This window comes from Paralichthys olivaceus, chromosome 9, assembly GCF_024713975.1.
Source record: "Paralichthys olivaceus isolate ysfri-2021 chromosome 9, ASM2471397v2, whole genome shotgun sequence".
Classification (NCBI taxonomy): Eukaryota; Metazoa; Chordata; class Actinopteri; order Pleuronectiformes; family Paralichthyidae; genus Paralichthys; species Paralichthys olivaceus.
Window position 1 is genome coordinate 23,327,060 of NC_091101.1, and position 20,045 is coordinate 23,347,104.

General features: G+C 42.9%; 2 protein-coding genes across 3 annotated transcripts; one reads left to right on the forward strand and one right to left on the reverse strand.

Annotated features, from left to right (window-relative positions):
* Positions 1-370: 370 nt before the first annotated feature.
* On the forward strand, positions 371-9,944 carry elp1 (elongator acetyltransferase complex subunit 1). The gene is made up of 36 exons (XM_020083438.2): positions 371-489; positions 1,076-1,288; positions 1,522-1,674; positions 1,806-1,887; positions 2,072-2,152; positions 2,284-2,369; positions 2,450-2,640; positions 2,760-2,883; positions 2,980-3,073; positions 3,349-3,579; positions 3,657-3,827; positions 4,013-4,091; positions 4,181-4,336; positions 4,418-4,524; positions 4,617-4,720; positions 4,815-4,868; positions 4,957-5,062; positions 5,173-5,288; positions 5,412-5,485; positions 5,716-5,794; positions 5,933-6,012; positions 6,096-6,233; positions 6,421-6,506; positions 6,601-6,749; positions 7,010-7,133; positions 7,324-7,421; positions 7,523-7,724; positions 7,818-7,879; positions 7,970-8,032; positions 8,180-8,240; positions 8,356-8,469; positions 8,665-8,764; positions 8,865-8,992; positions 9,074-9,225; positions 9,546-9,630; positions 9,796-9,944. The coding sequence occupies exons 2-36, from the start codon at positions 1,139-1,141 to the stop codon at positions 9,861-9,863; spliced, it is 3,948 nt and encodes a 1,315-aa protein (XP_019938997.2). The 5' UTR covers positions 371-489; positions 1,076-1,138; the 3' UTR covers positions 9,864-9,944.
* Positions 9,945-10,175: 231 nt separating this feature from the next.
* LOC109633196 (probable carboxypeptidase X1) lies at positions 10,176-19,541 on the reverse strand. Of its 2 annotated transcripts, XM_069531711.1 has the most exons (15): positions 19,200-19,541; positions 17,944-18,087; positions 16,684-16,793; positions 16,458-16,597; positions 16,153-16,237; positions 15,501-15,660; positions 15,314-15,405; positions 14,525-14,648; positions 13,838-14,034; positions 13,560-13,739; positions 12,713-12,910; positions 12,518-12,614; positions 11,242-11,381; positions 11,070-11,172; positions 10,176-10,928 (listed from the first exon to the last, which is right to left on the reverse strand). In XM_069531711.1, exons 1-15 carry the CDS (start codon positions 19,492-19,494, stop codon positions 10,624-10,626), a joined length of 2,370 nt encoding a protein of 789 aa, XP_069387812.1. In that variant the 5' UTR covers positions 19,495-19,541; the 3' UTR covers positions 10,176-10,623. The 2 variants fall into 2 exon arrangements, with proteins under 2 accessions (XP_069387812.1, XP_019948441.2); XM_020092882.2 differs by lacking the exon at positions 17,944-18,087 and having other exon boundaries at positions 19,200-19,540.
* Between the last annotated feature and the right edge of the window lie 504 nt (positions 19,542-20,045).

Here is a 20,045-nt window from a genome sequence, read left to right on the forward strand (position 1 = left end):
GAAGGAGAGGGTGAGGTGAGGGGTGTTCAGCTGCAACATGACACTTCAACACCAGATATCAAAATTCTACACACTGTAACTTTAAATACTAATTTTCTAGAGTATTTATTTATGTATTTATACATAGCAGTTGTATAAATATTAACATAGTGTGTGCAACATCCTATCTGTATGTCAAATGTCCATACATCCCTTCACCTCCTTTTTGATTAATTGATATGCTTTTGTGATGTTTATGGTCAATTATTGTTATTATCATAATTATAATTACACGACTAATAATTGTTACTATTCCTTATTACTTACACGCATGAAATACACGAAAAGTCCCTTTACCCCAATTTATGTTTTTTTAATTCCTCCACGGCGCCAGGGGGCGACACAGCCGACACGTCCCCCAGCTGTGGCAGAGGTGAAAGGTCGTGAGTGAGACAGCTCGACATGCGTGTTGCTGTGTTGTTGACATTTTAAAGGTTTCATCTCTTCTCGGTGAGTTTCATTGTTTTATCACATTAATACTTTTCGTAGGCGCCAGATTCTGTGGTTAAAAACATAACATAACAACGTTAGCGGTGAGCTAACACTTCCAGTTCCATTTTCGGACAGAACGCACACGTCTTATTCTCAGTGTTTATTCAGTGAATTAAAAAAAAAGTGTTTAACAACTCCAATTCAAACCTTTTGATATCTTCAAGTGTTGTCATCCAGATTTGGATTGAAAGAGTCTGCTTTGTAAGAGGTGTGTGTGTCTGATTAGTGATTCATCTAACGTAGCAGTTGTGTTTACAAGAAAGAGGACACAATTAATTTTGTCTTCCAACTGTTCAGTCTGAAAAAACTATTGTATTAAAACAAGAACTGAAGAGATTCATGTTTGTCTCTTTGTAAATTAAGTCCCAGCTCAGCAAATATGAAGTTCTGTCAACACCTAAATGTGTTTGACAGAATACCTCGACATGTATTACACATAGTTAATGTGTACGAAAATAAACTGCAGTTGTGTTTGATTGATTGATATTATACAGTTATCTGTCTGTGGTTTAATCACTGAACACGTTTGATGTTTCTGTTTTAGGTGTTTTGCAGCCATTGGGTCCAGACTTGGGTTCGGTGTGTTCTCCGTTTGTCCTGAGGTGAAATGAGGAACCTGAAGCTGCTGAAGAGTCTGTGCAGCTCGGAGCTGCAGGGTCCGGGCTCTCCGCAGCACCTGTGTGTGCGGGCCGACACCGGCTCGCTGCTGGTCGCCTCTCAGCTCTCCATCACAGAGTATGACCCCCGAACTGGACAGGTGAGCCTGATGATTAAATGCTGTTGACAGGGTTTTGTCCCCGCTCAAGCTAGTGAAAGTTAAATCTTGTATTTAATTGTCACTGCTCATCGAGGATAGTAATTTAGTAGTAATTTGTTGAGGGATTTATTTCTGCTGAAGATTTTACAAAGCATTTCAACTTGATTGTGATCTACAAGTGGAGGTGACAGTTAGTTCACTCGTTTTTAACCTTCCTCTGTTCTCCTCTGCAGGTTGTCAGCGAAGCCTCATTGACAGCGAATGGTTTCCTTCCAGAGGACGGCAGTGGTGTGGTGGTCGGACTTCAGGACCTGGCTGAACTGGAGTCGGCATGTGTGGCCACAGTTGGCGGCGATGTCGTCCTCTTCAACCTCAACACGTGCCAGGTCCTCATATCTTCGTTAGTGCTGTTTGAGGGTTCAGAATTTAGCTTTGAGGATGTTGTGGGATAAAGGACAGAGAAATTAAATCATGTTAATGGAGGTTTTCTCAAAATGTCTGTGACCATGTTCTACAGTTGGAGTGTGTTGGCAGTGTGGACAGCGGTCTGACCTCGATGAGCTGGAGTCCTGATGAAGAGCTCGTCATTCTCACAACTGGTCAGAACTGTATACATATAACAAAAACATTTTATTAATAGAATTGTTAACATCACACCAAAATGTTCTCGTCTCATTTCAACAGTGGGCTAAAGGCCTTTATCTACTTCTTCTGCTTTAAAAGACAATATGTGGCATTAGTAAATGTAATAAATGAAATTACACTAATGATTTGTATTTAAAGGTCAGGAAACAATCATCATGATGACCAAAGATTTTGAGCCGATCACTGAGGTTGGAATCCACCAGGATGACTTTGGTGAAGGTACGGTGGCTCCAAGTCAACTCTGCTCAGATTAGTGAGTCCGACCCAAGGGTCAAGACCCACATATTTGTAATATGACCGAATGATGTTTATATAAAGCTTTTGTTCCTCTGTATGTTTGTGTTCTGCAGGAAAGTTCATCACAGTGGGATGGGGGAAGAAGGAGACGCAGTTCCACGGCTCAGAGGGGAAACAGGCAGCACAGAGGAAGATCCAGGTCAGTTTTCGACTACGGTTTCAGAGTAAAAACAAAAAACTAAATAGAAATATTTGGAATGATATAAACTTGCCACACAGGAGGTGCAGCCAGCAGCTGGGTGGGACGACCGCAGGCCACATGTGACATGGCGAGGTGACGGTCAACTGTTTGCCGTCAGTGCCGTCTGTCCTCAGACCGGAGCCAGGAAGGTGCGGGTGTGGAACAGAGAGGGTGTCCTGCAAGCCACCAGTGAACCCATCAACGGCCTGGAACAGGCACTCTGCTGGAAGTAAGAGGGCACCAAGAACCTGGTGTCTTTCCTAAATAATTGATAATAAATATAAAAAAATATAGCTGTTTAGATAATGACTGATTCATACATTTACAATCGCCTGCTTTGGGTTTCAGACCCTCCGGCAGCCTGATAGCGAGCACTCAACGTCATCCCAACAAACACAGCGTGGTGTTCATGGAGAAGAACGGACTCCTGCACGGAGAATTCACACTGCCCTTCAGCAAGGACCAGGCCAAGGTACGTTCTTACTCTGACCTAGAATAAAACTCAGGAGGATCAGTGTGGAAGTATCTGGCGGACAGTGATTATTAGACTGATGAGTGTGTGTCGTAGGTGAAGGATCTGCTGTGGAACAGTGACTCCACAGTCTTAGCTGTCTGGCTGGAGGACATGACGCCTGGAGAGGATGGACAGGTCAACACTCACAGTAAGTTCTGCCAAAGCTGACTTTTAAATACGACCGTACAATGTTTTGATACTACCACTAGGAGTCGCTAAAGTACATAGTCTGAAATCTTAACAGATTCAAAGGTTTTGATGAATTTCAAAATCCCATATTTCTCAATTGAGATTAAACTAAACTCAATGCATACTGCATACTTGGTGATTATTAGCTGAAAACAAATAAATAACATTTTTGAATGAATGAAAAATTCACTTTGTGGGAAATTCTTGTTAAACTCGTTGATGCTCCCTCCTCAGTCCAGCTGTGGACGGTAGGAAACTACCACTGGTACCTGAAGCAGAGTTTGAACTTCAGCAGAGACCCACAGAAGGCTCCGGTCTCTGTCTGTTGGGACCCTGAGCGCCCACTGAAGCTCCATCTGGTGCGAAGAGACTGGACCACCATCACTTACGACTGGGGCTGGACAACTGAGCGGAGTCCCGGTCTGGACGCCACTGACAACGCCAACGTGGCTGTGATTGATGGAGGTGAGGACCAATGAGAGGAGCATGTCGAGCTGTGGCAGGATTCAGCGTGATGTTAATATTCGTCTAATGCCCCTCAGATAAAATCCTGATGACAACCTTCAGGCAGGGTATCGTCCCTCCGCCCATGTGCTCATTCGAGCTACAGCTGAAGTCACCGGCCAACCAGGTGACTTTCCTCTGCCGACCTCAGAGGACCAATCAGCTGGCAGTGTTCACCGCTGATGGAGAAATCTCAGTCTACGGCCAAGGTGGGTTATGTGCCGTGCTTCAGAATCTCTTAGCTGTTTCTTCTTCTTCTTGTGTTAAATGATCTCTCAGCTGTTTCTTCTTCTTTTGTTTTAATGTGTTAAACAGTCCGTCTTTATGCTCTGGTTCATATTGTTGTTAACTGTGTGTTCTTTTTATTTACCTGCTTATTTTCTTGTTAATCCAGATTCAGGAGAACAGACTGACAAAACAGCTGATGGCTTCCGGGTTGTGTCTCGCCCCCTGGTCCTCCAGAAAACCTTCAGGTAACACAACGACCTACAACACTGTACATGATACTGTCTCTTCCTGGTAGACACCTGACTGTGTGTGGCTCTTCCTCTTCGTCCTGCAGTGTACCACTTCTACATGATGACCCTCTCGCCCTGCGCCAGTTGCTGTGGCTGGAGGACGAGCTGTTTGTGTGTGTCAGCTCCGGTCTGCTGCCGACTTCCTCCACTCTGCAGATGCTCCGACCTGCTCAGGATGATCTCGACACGCTCGCTGTCAGGTCCGCAAACTGAACAAGCTCCTGTGGCCACTGTCTTTGTCCTGCAAAGAGACTTATAACAAAAAAAATGTCATTCCTCAGGTGTGAGATTGAGGTGGATGGTGTTGTGGTCAGTATGGTTCACTGTTCTCAGACTGGCACTGTGGCCTTACAGCTGGAGGACGGACAGATCAGGAAAGTTCTCTGGGGTCAGTAACCAACACTTAACCTCTTCATTTCTAATGCTAAGACATGTTTCATTGTGTTTCCATATCGAGTGTAATTTGTAATTTCTGTTTAGATTGTCCTGAGCCTTTGGTGGACATTTGGCGTGACTCCAGTGGATGTAACATTAACTTCCCTGTTCCCTGCGTTCAGACGGCGCTCTGCAGCATCAGTGGGGAGGTAGAAACACACTGACTTGTAATTCCATTATTAATCATAAGTGGAAGAGTTCTTGTGTACAGCCCAGATCAAACATGTTTCTACATTTATTCAGGAATATCTGCTCGGCCTGACGGACAGATCCCACCTGTACGCTGGAGACACAGAGGTATGATGTCGGTGTTGATTTACTCAGTATGTTCAATGAGGGACAGAAGGAAAATATATGTTTTCATTTTTGTCTGTTTCTTCCTCAGCTGGCCTCCAACGTTTCCTCCTTCGCCGTATGCAACAACTTCCTCCTCATCACTACACACTCCCACACCTGCCGCTGCCTCCAACTGAGCACACTCACTGTCAAAGGTAAAGTGGAGTCAAACACATGCAGTACACACGTCCAGTGTTTTTAATGAATGTAGATTCATGGTCAAAGAGCCGAGAGCAGCAGGTTCAAATGACCTTTGCTCCGACAGGGCTGCAGGCGGCCTTGACCTCAGACGGAGGTCAGAATGACGAGACGCTGCGTCGGGTGGAGAGAGGATCCAGGATCGTCACTGTGGTGCCTCAAGACACCAAAGTGATTCTACAGGTCAGTTCAGCACATACTGACATGTTGCTACCTTCACTGTTTCTACTGTAACAACTGTGGCAACACATGGTGAGTGTTCACACAAATTACAAATCTAGAGGATTCATTTCGGTTTGTATCCAGATGCCTCGTGGAAACCTGGAGACCGTGCATCATAGAGCGCTGGTGTTGGCTCAGCTCCGGAAGTGGTTGGACAGGTGGGTTTGATATTCCCCCATCATATAATATTTTTTTGAATAAACTATTAAATGAAGCTTATTTCACCTGAACTCAGCTTTCGATCCAAAACATAATCTATTTTTAATTTAGGAAATGTTTTAGGAAATGTTCTGCATCTTATCCAGATTAACAGAACGAGACTTTGACGAAACTGTATGTAGAGTGTTAATCTGAGTCCCACGTGATCTTTTTTGTTTTGTTTTCTCAGTCTGATGTTCAGAGAAGCTTTTGAGAGTATGAAGAAGCTGAGGATCAACCTGAACCTCATTCATGACCACAACCCAAAGGTTTGTACTGAGTACTAACATTTAGTTTTCAAACAACAGATTTTCTAAATTTCCTCCAGTGCAGGCAATAAAAAAAAACATCACATGGTCGTTATAGAGGGAACACATTAATAAAACATGTTTATTTTCCTGCTGCAGGTTTTCCTGGAGAACATGGAAACCTTCATCACGCAACTGAACTCCATCAACCACATCAACCTCTTCCTCACTGAGCTCAAGTAAGTTGCACCTAAAGAAGTTGGACATCACATTAAAAAATGTAATCTTCTATTACATGCATTCTTTTTTCTTTTGTTTTCAGAGAGGAGGACACGACCAGCACCATGTACCCTCGTCCTGAGAGCAACTCAGTTCAGTCCCAGCATGCCCCTGGGCAGAGGAAGGTGGATGTGGTTTGTGATGCTTTACGGAGCACCATGGAATCAATGGATCCAAACAAGTCAGTGATATTTCAATTACATCTTTTGACATAAGAACTGAATATAGTTTTAGGATTCATTCACTTAAATTCACTGACTAGATGCATACAGATCATTTTGTCCAGATTTCATGATGAACATCTCTTGTTTTTGTGTAGTTCTGCCAAAACTAGTGGGACATTAAATGATTGCGTTTTCTCTGTCCAGGTTCTGTCTGTCAATACTGACGGCTCATGTGAAGAAGACGGTTCCAGAGCTGGAAATAGCGCTGCAGAAAGTCCACGAGCTTCGAGGTGAGCACACACACAGACACACTGAGGACCTGAAGGATGTTTCATTTTATTCTCAGTTATTACATCTTTATGTGCTCTGTGTGGATTCGCCCAGAAAATCCTCCTGCAGCTCCGAGCGCCGTTAGTGCTGAAGAAGCGTTGAAGTACCTCCTCTTCCTCGTCAATGTCAACGACCTTTATGAACACTCTCTGGGAACGTATGACTTCGACCTTGTGCTCATGGTGGCGGAGAAATCCCAAAAGGTACGACACAGGACAGGAGGAGGAGACATTTTCTATAGGTTCTCTGCAGCACATATAAAAACAGAAATCCTATGTTCCAAGATATCAGACATTTATGGAATTAATGGGAGATAGTAAAAGTTTTTTGTAGTACAGAGGCTAAAAATCATATACTTTTCTTTTTGCAGGTAGCCAAAGACATAAAATCACCAGCATGATCCTTACATTGTTTTTACACTCTAATATCAATGTTCATTGATGTCTGTCTGCAACACCTGCAGGACCCCAAAGAGTACCTTCCCTTCTTAAACATGCTGAAGAGCCTGGAGCCGAACTACCAACGCTTCACCATTGACAAACACCTGAAACGCTACAGCAAGGCCCTGCTTCACCTCAGCAAGTGTGGTCAGTCTTCTTGTATCTGTCAGCTCCTCTTGCTGCTGTCTCTGTTCTCTCTGAAACCCACCTGTTTAGTAGAGGAATTTATTCTTCTACGTGTCTGAAAAGTCTCCAGTATTAAAGCCGTGCCAGTGTTTTGCAATTTTAGTTTTCAAAGATCCAAGCAGAGCTTAACCTTTCTGTGTTTTGTGTTCAGGACAGGAACATTTCCCTGAAGCTCTGCAGCTGGTTAAAGAGCAAAAACTCTACAGTGAAGCTCTGAGACTGTTCACAGCAAACAGTGCTCAGTACAAGGTGATGAGTTTATAACCAACACACCACAGAGAGCGGCTACTGTGTTAAAAACATCATCTGCAGGATTTCCACCTCCTTATGTTTTGACCCTTGACCTCCAGGCTCTGAGCTGTGCCTATGCCGAGCACCTTGCGGAGCAGCAGCAGGCGGAGCAGGCCGGCCTGTTGCTATGGCGATGCGGAGAGTCAGTCAGCGCCTTGCAGGCGTTCGCCAGCAGCACCAGTTGGAGAAACGCGATCTGTGTGGCGCAGCAGATCCCGCTACCGCCTGACCAGCTCGCTCTGCTGGCCAGGGACCTGGCAGGTAACCATGGCAACAGACGGGCCGCTGGTGAGACATGGTGTGGTTCCATCTGGGCGTCCTCGTCCTAACTGCTTCTGCTTCTTTGTGTTGTAGAGAAGCTGACTGAACAACGGCGGTTCTCAGAAGCTGCTCTGCTGTTGGACCAGTACGCCAAAGTAAGAACCTCTGCTGACAAAATGGCTGCTAATAAAACCACTTCATGCTGAAGCAAAATCAAATGCATAAATATAAAAAATTTGTTTCAGGACTGTGAGGAAGCCATCCTGGCTCTGATCACAGGTGCAGTCTGGGAAGAGGCGCATCGATTGGTCAGTGAGCAAAATTACCTTTTCACTTTTTTTTAATTTGCAATTTGTCATCATCTTCATATAAAAAAGTTAAATGTGTAGATTCTTATCCTGAAGTCTGTGTGTGTTCTTTGCATGTATGAAGGTTTATTTCTTTGTCTGGTTCAGATTTACATGCACAGCCGGCAGGACATCACAGAAACCAACCTGAAACCGGCTCTACTGGAGGGTAAGACCACTTCAAACTAAAAGAAATGGTTTTATTGAGTTCAGATAAAAGGCCACACAGAGAAATATTGTCTTGTGATGTTTTGTTGTTTGGTTTGATGTTCGTCTTCCATCAGCTGTCGGCACTCAGACCGTCTTCCTGGAGACTCAGCTGGTGACGTTCATGCGACACAGGACCCGACTGGCTGTGGTACGAGAACAGAAAGAAAAGGCCAGACTGGACATGCTGGGTGAGAATAAGACAGAGGTCATAAAATATAGAGTGTGGTGAACATGTCTGATTTGAACATCGGTCTCTTAAAGTCAAACTCAACCAATCTCAATACGTCGTATTTTATCCACAATATGGCTGAATACACTTATACATTTAACCATAGCGAGTATTTAAAGCCACACTTCCAGTAACCCTCTGTCTTCTCCATCAGATGAGGAAGGTCCAGACTGTCCTGATGCTGAGCTTTACTCTGAAGCCAGCAGTGTAATGACCGGCTCCAAATACTCCCAGAGCAACTCCCGCATTTCCTCGTGAGACAAAACCTCATTTGATTCTTACATGTTAAACACCTCGTCCTTGTGATGAATGATAGGTTCTATTTCTGGTTGTATGTCAATGCTCCGTCTGCAGGAGGTCGTCAAAGAACCGACGGAAAGCCGAGCGCAAGAAACTCAGTCTAAAGGAAGGAAGCCCCCTGGAGGACAGAGCGCTGATGTACGCCCTGGGTGAGATCATCACCACCGTGGACAAGATGAGAGGTAAGAAGATGAGAGAGAGGGAAAAACACTCTGTATCTGTATTTTCTTTATATTTTTTTAATGAATAATGTTGATTTGCAGAGGAAGTGCACAGCCTGCTGAAAGCCCTGGTGCTGTTCCAGTATGACAGACAGGCAGAGAAGCTGCAGCTGAGCTACGAGGAGGCTCTGCACACGATGGAGGCAGCGATACCGGAGGTGTGGCCTGAAGGCCTCCAAAACAACCACGCTCCGGTACAACACCAGAATTTACCATTACTGTATCAGTAAAAGACCTTTTTCACACTTGATTTATGGAATATTCAATTTGTCTTTATGTCTTCATTGTAATTAGCTTAAGATGTGTAGGTATATTTTGACAAGCACATACATTTGTGAAGAGACTTGAAGGATAAATGTTAAGATTAAAGATAAGGATTAAATAAATTGTTTTTCATGAGGAATTCAGCTCTATGAACTCAGTTAAAAAGGAAATATTGATATCCCAGAAAGTTAATTCCTAAAGAGTTTAGATTTCACATTGTTCTTTTTTCATTTAACTCTCATTTCTTCAGCTCACTGGACCAAACTCGACTGCAAACAGCATCATGGCCTCTTTCCAGCAGCAGCAGCAGCAGAGACCTGCAGCTTCACAACAAGGTCAGCAGCTTCTGTTGTTTCTTCTGTTGAGTGTCTTCTTAGTTTTACTCTTTTTGTCACATAAACGTTCTCAGTGCAGTTTGCCATTTCTTTTCAAATATCTGTATCGGTATCATGTGATTTTTCCAGTATTATAAAACGCTGCTTCTCAAAATGTCTTTACAGAAGCTGAGATGCTGCCTCCACCGAGGATGAGAAACGGTGTCAAGTGGAAGCTCACTATTCTTAATTAACTTAACTTTTATTTCTGATGTTTTTAAGTGAAAAGTAAAATGTTAATTATGTAATAAAGATTCAGTTCATGTCTCCTCTCATCAAGTGTGTTCTTTCTCTGGAATTAAGAAACAAACAGATCTGTTTATTTGAAGTCCCACTCCAGCAGCTTATTACACCCAATAAAACTTTCCCTCGTGACACTGACTTGTTCATTCAAATTATATATTTTACCATTTTTATCAACATGATTTTAAACTAAGTATAACCCTTTCACCTGAAAATCACAATAACATACATTCATTTAAAATGTCAATGACAGTCTTACTAGATTTGTGGACATGATGCTTTTATTTTGCAAGAATTCTGCAATGACATCCTGTAATTCCAACAATTTGACAGCAATTTAAAAGTTGAGCTATCTAATTAGCTCATTGATAACGACTCCAGATCACAGACACCACCTCCACACAGAAACCTTCAAGCAGTGTCCGAACCATTTGGTAAAAACTAAACTGAACCTCGATGAGCATGAATCTGGAGAAACGTTTCACCCCTTGTCCTTCACGATGAACTGTTCCCACAGTTGTGCTGCTGCTCCACAGCAGAAAATGTAGTTTTCCATACATCTGGTGTTTTCTTCTACAGGTGTTGAGTTTAAATAACAAAATCTAAAAAAGCAAAATGGTGACATGACTCCAGTGGAGTCTTGATTGTCTCTGAGCTCAAAGTGAACTGAACAAGTCCTGCTTTGTTCTCATGTTATCCTCATCATCATCATCACACCTTCTTCGCCCGTTTGGCTGCAGCAGCACGCCTCTGGTTGATCGCCTTGGTGGTGACCCGGAGTTTACGCAGACGCAGCTGACGTAGCTTGAGCTGCAGGTCCTTGGAGAGTTTCCCCCCCTTCCCTATGATCTGCTTCAGCCTCTGCTCGGGGATCTTGGTGAGGCGGAAGTCGCAGATGGTGGGGTAGTGGTCGTACATGACCTGGCAGGTCCTGGAGGAGGGGAGGTATCCCTCTGCGCTCACCGTCACTTTGTACTCGCCGGGATTCAGCAGCCGCCAGTAGTCACCATCAGTAACTGTAAACCAAAGTGTGATGTGGGTAAATGCATTAAATCAAAATACTATGTTACTAGTTTTTAATAAAGTTTAAGAAAGATGATGAGAATATTAAAATATCCTCCTTGATTAAAAATCTGAGGTGAGATTTAAAACTGTACCTGATCTTATATGATGATTGATGTCATCAACTTTTATTACAGCATCTGCTATTCCAGCCTCTGTGTCTTTGTCCCGGATCACACCTTTAATTCCACGGTGAACCTGGAAAAATAGATAAATCATGAATAAATATGATATCAAACAACAACTAAGAGAAAGGAGGATGCTGACCTGCTCCATGTAAACCAGCAGAGACTCTCTGTTGTTCTCCCACTCGATGGGAAGCTCGCTGGCGTGAGGAAACTTATCACAGGACAACTCCACCGTCACCTCGAAGCAGTTGGTGTGGAGGTAACTGAAATCATTCATACCTGCAGGACCGGAGAACACACAAGCAGCTTTGTTGTCGACGTGTTCAATTCAGTACAAAACATTAAAGCAATTGGTTCAAAAATGGGAATCTTATTGAGTCATTCACACAAAAATAACTTAATTGGCTGCAGATGAAATCAAAGACAAAACAAAAAGGACTATTCTCATTTTGCATTTGTTTATCATCTCATTCTGTTCTTAGCTCATCAGATTTAATCATCAAGAATTTACCCTCATCTATTTTTCATGTTTCCTTTCTCTGGTTTTCTTAAACTTTCCTGTTTCCCTGAGGTCATATGTTTACCCCCCCTCTTGATTCAAACTAATTCTGAAGACTCGGTGCAGAGGGGGGTTACATTTCTATGCATATAAAGAAAGAAACCATGGTGTTCCTGGTGAGCTCGATGCATTTCAAAGACAAAGAGAGATTAAAACAAAAAGCCACCCGCACATTGTGACACACAGACCTTCATCAGGGCAACTAACCAGAAGAGAAGAACGAACCACACTTATAAAGGCCTGGGAGAACTCAGGAAGTGAAGACAGAGCAGGTGACTCAAATTAGAGGGAACGACCATAATTAGTCTGATGGATTCATGTGTTTGCAGATAAATAAGTTGAAACAAGCAGGTTCATCATCAAAACGTGACGAGAGGGTTTTTAATCAAAAGCTACCATTAAGAGCTGATTGTAAAATGATGTTTATTGGTTTGTGATGAACTCTGCTCCGCAGCTTGACACAACATGAACACAGATTCGAAACAGCCTCGAAAAACTCAAACATCAAACCCACAGTAACTGTAACTGACCTCTCTGACCTCACAGAGAGAAAAGAGAGCATCAGAGTCAACAAACAATATGGGAAACTATTGAGTGAACTCAGCCTCTTTTCCCAATCAAATATTCTGACACATAAACTATGAAGAGCATGAATCCCTTGAATTAACAAAATAGTAATTTAGGATTAAGTTAGGATCAACAGTGTCAGTTTGCTCCTTTACTCATAGAAAGAACAGGATTTTTGCGGAACAGTCTGGACAAGGATAATAATATAATAAAGTAAATGATATAATATATGAATTTCAGAAAAATAACTCTAGATTAAACTAATTTAAGGAAACACACACTTTCTTACTTCCTGGTACGTTGTGCCAGTCGGCTCCATTGATGATGTTGTTGTATCTGAGGAAGTCCTTGTTGTGGCAGTGCCTCCGGTCCGGATTGGACATCACCTGCAGTAACACAAGACGCACAGAACAACGTGGTAACTACACAATGACGACACCCCAACCCGTCATTCATGGCGGCAGCAGGAGGAGGACTGTTGAACCTGATTGGTGCTGGCGTACACCGTGGCCAACCAGCGGAAGAAGCTCTCATCAGGGGTCGGCGTGTGCTCACGAGGGGCCCAGTCCCGGGTCATGTCGTATGGGTAGGTGACCACCAGCTCTCCCCCGTGGAGGTTGGCACTGAGAACAAACGGGATGTTCTGCATCCAGTCGATCACGGCTCGGGTTTCGGACGCCACCTGATTTCATTGATGGAAAAATAACTTTATTTTACTGAGGTTTTATATCAAAACAACTGGGTCTCCTGTCAAAATGGCTGCTGTGGGAAAAGATGTATTAATCCTCTAAAATGATACTAATCTGTATTTTTATTCATTATCTTATTATATTATTTTGTTTTTCTGTAGTTAATGTTGTTTTATAGTAATTTAATTCAATTAAAAACCTCAGGTGGAACCAATATTTGTAGATGTTAATGTGATAATAAAAAGTTCAAAATGATCCTTAAAGTTTAAGATTTTCTCTGTAGAAATATTAAAATCATAATTATTTGAATGTTATACAGTACACTGGCTTAAATGTGACATGAAGCAGAATTAAAACATTTATCAGTTTAACTGTGAGGCTCTGGTGTAATTATCAAATGCTCAACTGCAGTAATTAAAAACTCATTTCTCAGCAGTAATGATAACATTAACAATTAAAGACTAATTTCTTGACCAACCATGTTTTCTCCACTATGACAAACCAAGAGTAACAATTCAAATAGATGAATTGCCTCACATAAATATGCCTGTGACCCAGAATACACTTCATGAAATAGAAGAATGTTTCTTATTTTACATTATCATTTTACTTAATTTCCAAATGTCACGTGTGTGCACGTACGAAAGCCTCCTCGGAGGTGTACATCTCAGGGATGGGGAAGTAGTGGTTGATGAGTTTGGAGCGGTCCGTCTCCAGCTCGATGGCGTTCCACATCTGTGAGTTCAGGTCTGCAAAGTTATGGTTCATGTCTATACCTTCGTAGCTGTAACGTCCCTCGGACCAACCTGCCATCTCCGAGCCCTGAGGATGACGAGGATGAAGAAGGGTGGAGAGGTTCAGAATATCTGAGTTCATACATCAGGCGTCTGATCATTTTATTCACCCAGAGTCTCGGGCACCTTTTTAAAGGCCACCTCGTAGCCATCAGGGTTCATGGAGGGCAGGAGGTGGATGCGAGTCTCTTTGACGAGGCGGACGATGCGCTGGTCGCCACGTTTGTATTCTTCGCACATGAACTGCATCAGATTGAGAAGAAGCTCTCGGCCGAGCACCTCGTTCCCATGCATCCCTGCAACGTATCGGAACTCTGGTTCACCTGCAGGGGGCGGCAACACAAAGAAACAGGTTCAAATCTACACTTTTATTTTTGGTGTTTCTTATGTTCAGAGTCCAGAAACGTCCAGATGAGTTAATACAGACAAAATAATATCATAATATGTTTTAATAAATTAAGACATGATTAGAAAGACATGGCTGAATCTACCTCGATCAACCTCTTTCACTGAGAAAGACCTGGATCTCCTTCCTGTTTTGTTCACATACATTTCTCTAACAAGTTGCTCTGAAATCTCACACATCCCCCACAAAACTGTTTTCACCTCTGTGAACACTCAGATGAGAAGTTTAGGAGGTTTTGAGGTTGAAAATGTTTTTGAAGACAGAAAAAGCTCCTGAGTTTGGTTTGAGGGTCACTGCTCATGTCTGAGCAAAGAAAAAGAAAGAAGGTTTTCTGATATTGATCCTGAATCAGCAGCAGACTCTAGAGTGATGTGAACCGTCACATCAGATTTCTCAGAGCGTCTCACCCAGTTCGTGTTTTCCAGGATTGTCAGAGATCTCCATGACGTAGAGCTTCAGACCCATGTAGCTCTTTCCGATGCTGTAGATTCGAGTGATGTCAGGACACGCCTCGTGCACGGACTTCATCAGCTGGGAACAAAACACGTGGTGTCAGTGAAATCTGACTGAGTGAAAATATGTGGGATCAAGTCGCAGTCAGGAAACAAACAAACAAACAAACCACAAAATATTTCAACCTAAAATAATATTTGTAAATCAAATTTCGATATTTTGAGTTAATCGTAAATTATCTGCTGATTGTCTGTTTGTCTAAAGAATCTGAGGAGAGGTTGAAATACACACAAACATTTGAGTTGAGTTCATTTATTTATAGGTTTATTGGGTGAGACCAAATAATTTAAAATGCTGAATGTATTCCAACATTCCACCGAGCTCCCACGGTGTGTGTGTGTGTGTGTGTGTGTGTGTGTGTGTGTGTGTGTATCCAGGACGGTGTCTTTAAACTGACCACGGATAGTAGCAGCTCAGTGAGGACACCGTCATGGTGAAGTGAAACCTCACATAATATTTGCTTTGGTCAGACTGGACCACACACACACACACACACACACACACACACACACACACACACACACACACACACACACACACACACACACACACACTGTGGGACTTTCCAAGAGTTACTATAAAAACAAACTGTTACATTTCTCAACATGGGAATTTTACATATATATTTTCTCATCTTATAAAAATATCCTCACATATATACAGAACAACAAACGCTGTCCTACCTTCCTCATCTCTTTGTAGTTGTGGTGTCTGAAGTCCAGTTTGTCTCTGGACTCAGTCGGCTCTGTCTGCCAGGCGTAGATATTATTCGGATCTATATGAAATACGAGAGGTGTGTGTGTGTGTGTGTGTGTGTTACAGCCGTTAAACATAATAACGTGTGACATGAGAACTGTTGTCAGCCTGTACCTGGGAGTGTGCAGCCCAGCACCTCGGCTCTCAGGCAGACGTCTCCCTGCGTCCCGTTCTGGTACCAGGTCTGCGGGTTGATCCGGATGTACCGAGCCACAGTGGAAGTGTTGAACAGGGCGAGGACGGGTGTCTCTAAGTCCCGGTTCCCCTCAAATACCTTAAACACAGGGAGACGAGGAGACATCTATAATAAGACTTGTGGACAAATTAAGAAACTATCTCTCTCTCTATCTATCTCTCTATCTATCTATCTATCTCTCTCTCTATCTATCTCTCTATCTATCTATCTATCTATCTATGTATCTATCTATCTATCTATCTATCTCTCTATCTATCTATTATCTCTGTTGATATAAAACATAGGCATACAACACATTTAATTTCAGCCCCTGAATTGTAAAATACATATATTTCATCCCTTTCTGAGTTGCATTCATGATCATGTTGCAACTCATTCTTTTTAGTAAGAAAATGTGAAAATGGAAAATCATTACAGTGTAATTCAGCCACTGGCTTTTTCCACAATTATAACAAAGTCCTTGAGAATCAGACGATGAGCGACGTCACCGGTTTAAATACCAGAGCAGCTGTGAAATGTGAAAGAGGGAAAATGTATCACGGTCTTAAAGAAGTAAAACCGTTCACTCACAGCCTCTTCGGTCCCGTTCATACAAGGTTTCCAGACCAGAGAGTCGTTGCTGAACTGCACCTTGTAGGTGTGCACCACGTTCCAGCTGTTTATGAGCAAGACACATGTGGTAACATGTTATTGTACGTGTGATATGTGAAACAAAAGGAAAGCTAGGAATTTATGAGTCTTCAAATGATGCGACAATTAAAATATACAGGGCTGCATATATGTTGTGAAATAAACATATTTTCACGTTGCTTTACAAAACTACATTTCCCATCACTCTCCCTGATGCTTAAAAACCTCTGAGCGTCAGTGCTGACCTCCAGATGGAACTGCGCCCCTGCAGGATGACGCCGGTGAAGCGGGTCGGCCTCCGAGCGTCGACCTCGAGCCACTGGTTCTTGTCTCTGTACTGAGCGCACCAGCCTCCGTCGTAGATGTCTCCATCCTCTATCCCCGACTGAGACACAAGATGAGCGCACATGTACAAAGCGACAGCGCTGCACGAGAGCGAGCGTTTGGTTTACGGGGAGTCTGCGTGGTTACCTGGATGTTGAGGCGGCCGCGGTGAGGTCCCAGGCCTCTGCGTTTGTAGGACGACGCCCTCAGCTGAGTGTCTTTGACCTTCAGGGACTCCAGACCCAGCGGAGGACACTCTGACACCATCGACACAGATTTAACCCCAGTTTCAAAATGATCATGTGATGAGAAGCAGTGCAAGTGGAGGGAAGTTGGTTAATTTTGCATTGACAGCGGTAGATGTTTAGTTGAACGAGGTCTGCAGAGGTTTAACTTAAACTTCTGTGTTAAAGTGCAACAGAAATTGGATTTGCCACAGAACTCTGGCAAACTCACAGACTCTCGTTGTCTGGAGGGTTCAGCCGAGGTTTAGAGGCAACATGAATAAACTCTAAATGTATGTGACATTTCCTTGAAAGACCGTTTCCCCATTTTCCCTTGTAGTCCAGCTGGATCTCTGTTGAGCTGATTGTGACTCAAAATGTGTCCCAGCTTTTAAAAAGTAAACTCTCCTTCTGCCAAACCATTTCTTTACTCTGACACCGATGCCCAGAAGACAAAAACAGTCAATGTACCTGCAACCAAACTGAGGATCTGGTCGCACTTTTTTGTTTTTGTGCGTTTATCTGATCTCACTTTTGTTCTTTGAATTCATCTGAGGATGTAAACTTTTCATCTCGAGTTAAAAGGGACAACAAACACGTCTAACTCCAACGTACTGTCTGCTCCCTGTGTTTATCTAAATCTCATCGGCTTCATTTCCTTCCTCCTCCTCACAGGGGACCACGGGGGGGAGATGGAAACATGAGATGTTTCATCAAACACATGATGCATCTCATCTTCCTGAGTTTCTCCACGTGGTCTCAGATTGCTGATCCCTGAAGGCTGAAACTGAGACTTGCAAACCAAAGTGACTGTAAAGCTTCAGCAGTGCACCACACATCACCACCGTCATGTGTGTGTTTCAGTGAGTCGTTTATTCTATGGTCGGGAGTGAAAGGGGTTCAGGTTAGAATGAATGGAGCGAAGCAGCTCAGATTGAATGTGCAGGTCTGGATGTACAGTATGTGCGGCCTCAGCCTGGAGTCAGATGTGGGAACTTCAACAGCAAATAGTTTAGAATTGTTTCTGAAGCTTTCCTGTGTTTGCTCCAAATGTGGAATCACTTGAATTCTCCCGTTGCAGCAAACAACACTTTGATGATGAAAGCACTGAAAACTATCTGCTAATATCTGACCCGTGTCTGAGTCACATGCTGCATCCTTCAGGGCTAATCCCGATACATACGTGAGACCGTGTCCGTGCCGGCCACTGATTGGCTCAAACTTTTTTTGACCTGCGGTTTGGTTTTCTTAACAACCTTTGGATTCCTGCTGGGTTTCTTCGGCGCCACTTTGGGTTTCTTTGCAACGCTCCTGGTTGATCTCCTCGCTAGGAAAAGGCAAACGTTTTTTTATGCACGAGGAAACACGAGCATGTGGAGTCTGACTTCAGGTCAGTGTTGTTACTCTGCACTCTCTGTGTGTGTGTATGAACAAAGTTACTCAACAATGCATGGGCGGATTTTCATCAAACTTTGTGGGTGTGTGACTTGGAAGCATATCTCCAGATGATCTAAGGTCAAGAGCAACTATAAAATTGTCTAAAAAACACATTTGGAAATATATCTCTTCAATTTACGTCACCAGAGAGACAATTGAAAGCGTCAAATGACACAAAAAACGAATCCTCATCCCATGAATGAGCTTTTAGAGAGTATGGTGCTCTCATGCTTTACATTTTAGGATTCAGTGCAGAGCTACAGCACAAACCAACTTTAACATCTGACACTGTTTTCACGTGTGCTGGGTTTTTGGCTGCGTATGTTTGCGTCTATTTACATTAGAGTCGTTTGGCTGCAGCCACAGTGAGCGTGCAGTTAAATTAACACTTTCATGAACATGACTGGGTGCAAGGAGTTAAAGAGAGTGAGGGGTCTTGTTCTCTGCTTCTTCTTTTTTCATGCATCACACAGAGCATCTGGTTTTCATCAGTAGAAAACACACGACTGAACACTCACTCTCTCTGCTCACAGGGTAGAATGTGGAACATCCTCCCCCAACCCTCGGACACTGACTCTCTGACCGCAGATATGCGAAGACCGACAAAGTTCTTTTTCACACTGGAAATCTCCAAAGCTTTCAGGAACCTCTGACATCCTCAGGACGGAGCTTTTCATGAAGCTTATTTACTCCCACAACTCAAACAACTCTGAGTTTCTAGATAGTTTGTTGCATCTGATTTACAAGTTCAACAACATATTTTTTCTCCTCAAGTTCTAGTTTTGGGGTCTGTGTTCTCATGAGAGGTTTGTTAACTGTCAGAGTGACACATAACACCACATTTGTAGTTTTTACAACTTCACAGATGTTTTTCTTTACAGGAAAAGGAGACACATGAAACCAAAGAGTCACTAAGTTGTAAAAAAGTGCACAAAAATCCACAAACAATAAAAAATACAATAAGACAAATATGAATTAAATAATATTTCAGTGGCCTCTCACCGAATTCCATAGGCCCTTCATCTTCTTCCTCAGCTTCTTTTCCGGGAGCTTTTCTCTCTGCTGTTTTCTCAGTCACATGTTTGCTGGTGGTCAGAGGTTTTTCTGTTGTGGATCCAGTGGAGGGGTGTTCAGTGTTGTTTGCAGCAGTCGCAGTGTTTCCTGCAGAGAAGGGGCTCACAGTTGAAGCAGAAGCAACAGTGGGTCTCACTGAGGCGTCAGCAGGTCCGGATGAAACGAGGCCGAATGATCCATGATGCAGAAACGACAGCAGAATAAAGAGCAGGACTCCAGCCATAGTATCTGTGAACTCTGCAGAAACTCCACTGACAGACACTCATTCATCCTCCCTGACCTGCACTGTCAACACGCCCACAACACAAAAACTACATCCGGTCACAGATTTAGAAAATAAAACCCAGGAGGACATGTGTTCATGATATGAAACTATGTGAAGCCCATTTCTGCCGGAGATACAATAAATGCTAAATCAAAATCAAGAGATTAATAGACAGTTAGTCATAATTTCTGAGATTCTAAATCATTATTTTAAGAAGGTTCCTCATAATAATGACTTAAAGGATTTTAAAAACTAAAATTCAAGACAAAAATGGTTTTAGGCAGGTTGTTGGATAAATTAATTCACAACTTTGGAACACAATAGCTCAAGAGAAAAATCAGGATGAAATTAAACTTGTATACACAGAGAGCCATATATGAGAAATACCAGCTATCTGCTTAGAAATGAAAGCGTGTTATGTTAGCTTGGCAGGAAAAAATTTAGTTTTTTTAACATTATATACAAACAATTACTGGCATGTCTTTCTTTTGGTTCCATGATCTTTATCC

Excerpts from the sequence above, each read along its gene's own strand:
- elp1 (XM_020083438.2), top strand. The coding sequence starts at position 1,139 with ATGAGGAACCTGAAGCTGCTGAAGAGTCTGTGCAGCTCGGAGCTGCAG. Across the intron at positions 2,641-2,759 it reads GAACAGGCACTCTGCTGGAA|ACCCTCCGGCAGCCTGATAG; the intron begins GTAAGAGGGCAC and ends TTTGGGTTTCAG. Across the intron at positions 5,795-5,932 it reads TTCATGACCACAACCCAAAG|GTTTTCCTGGAGAACATGGA; the intron begins GTTTGTACTGAG and ends TTCCTGCTGCAG.
- LOC109633196 (XM_069531711.1), bottom strand. The coding sequence starts at position 19,494 with ATGGCTGGAGTCCTGCTCTTTATTCTGCTGTCGTTTCTGCATCATGGA. Across the intron at positions 16,598-16,683 it reads GCGGCCGCCTCAACATCCAG|TCGGGGATAGAGGATGGAGA; the intron begins GTAACCACGCAG and ends CTTGTGTCTCAG. Across the intron at positions 11,382-12,517 it reads CTGGCACAACGTACCAGGAA|GTATGAATGATTTCAGTTAC; the intron begins GTAAGAAAGTGT and ends CCGGTCCTGCAG.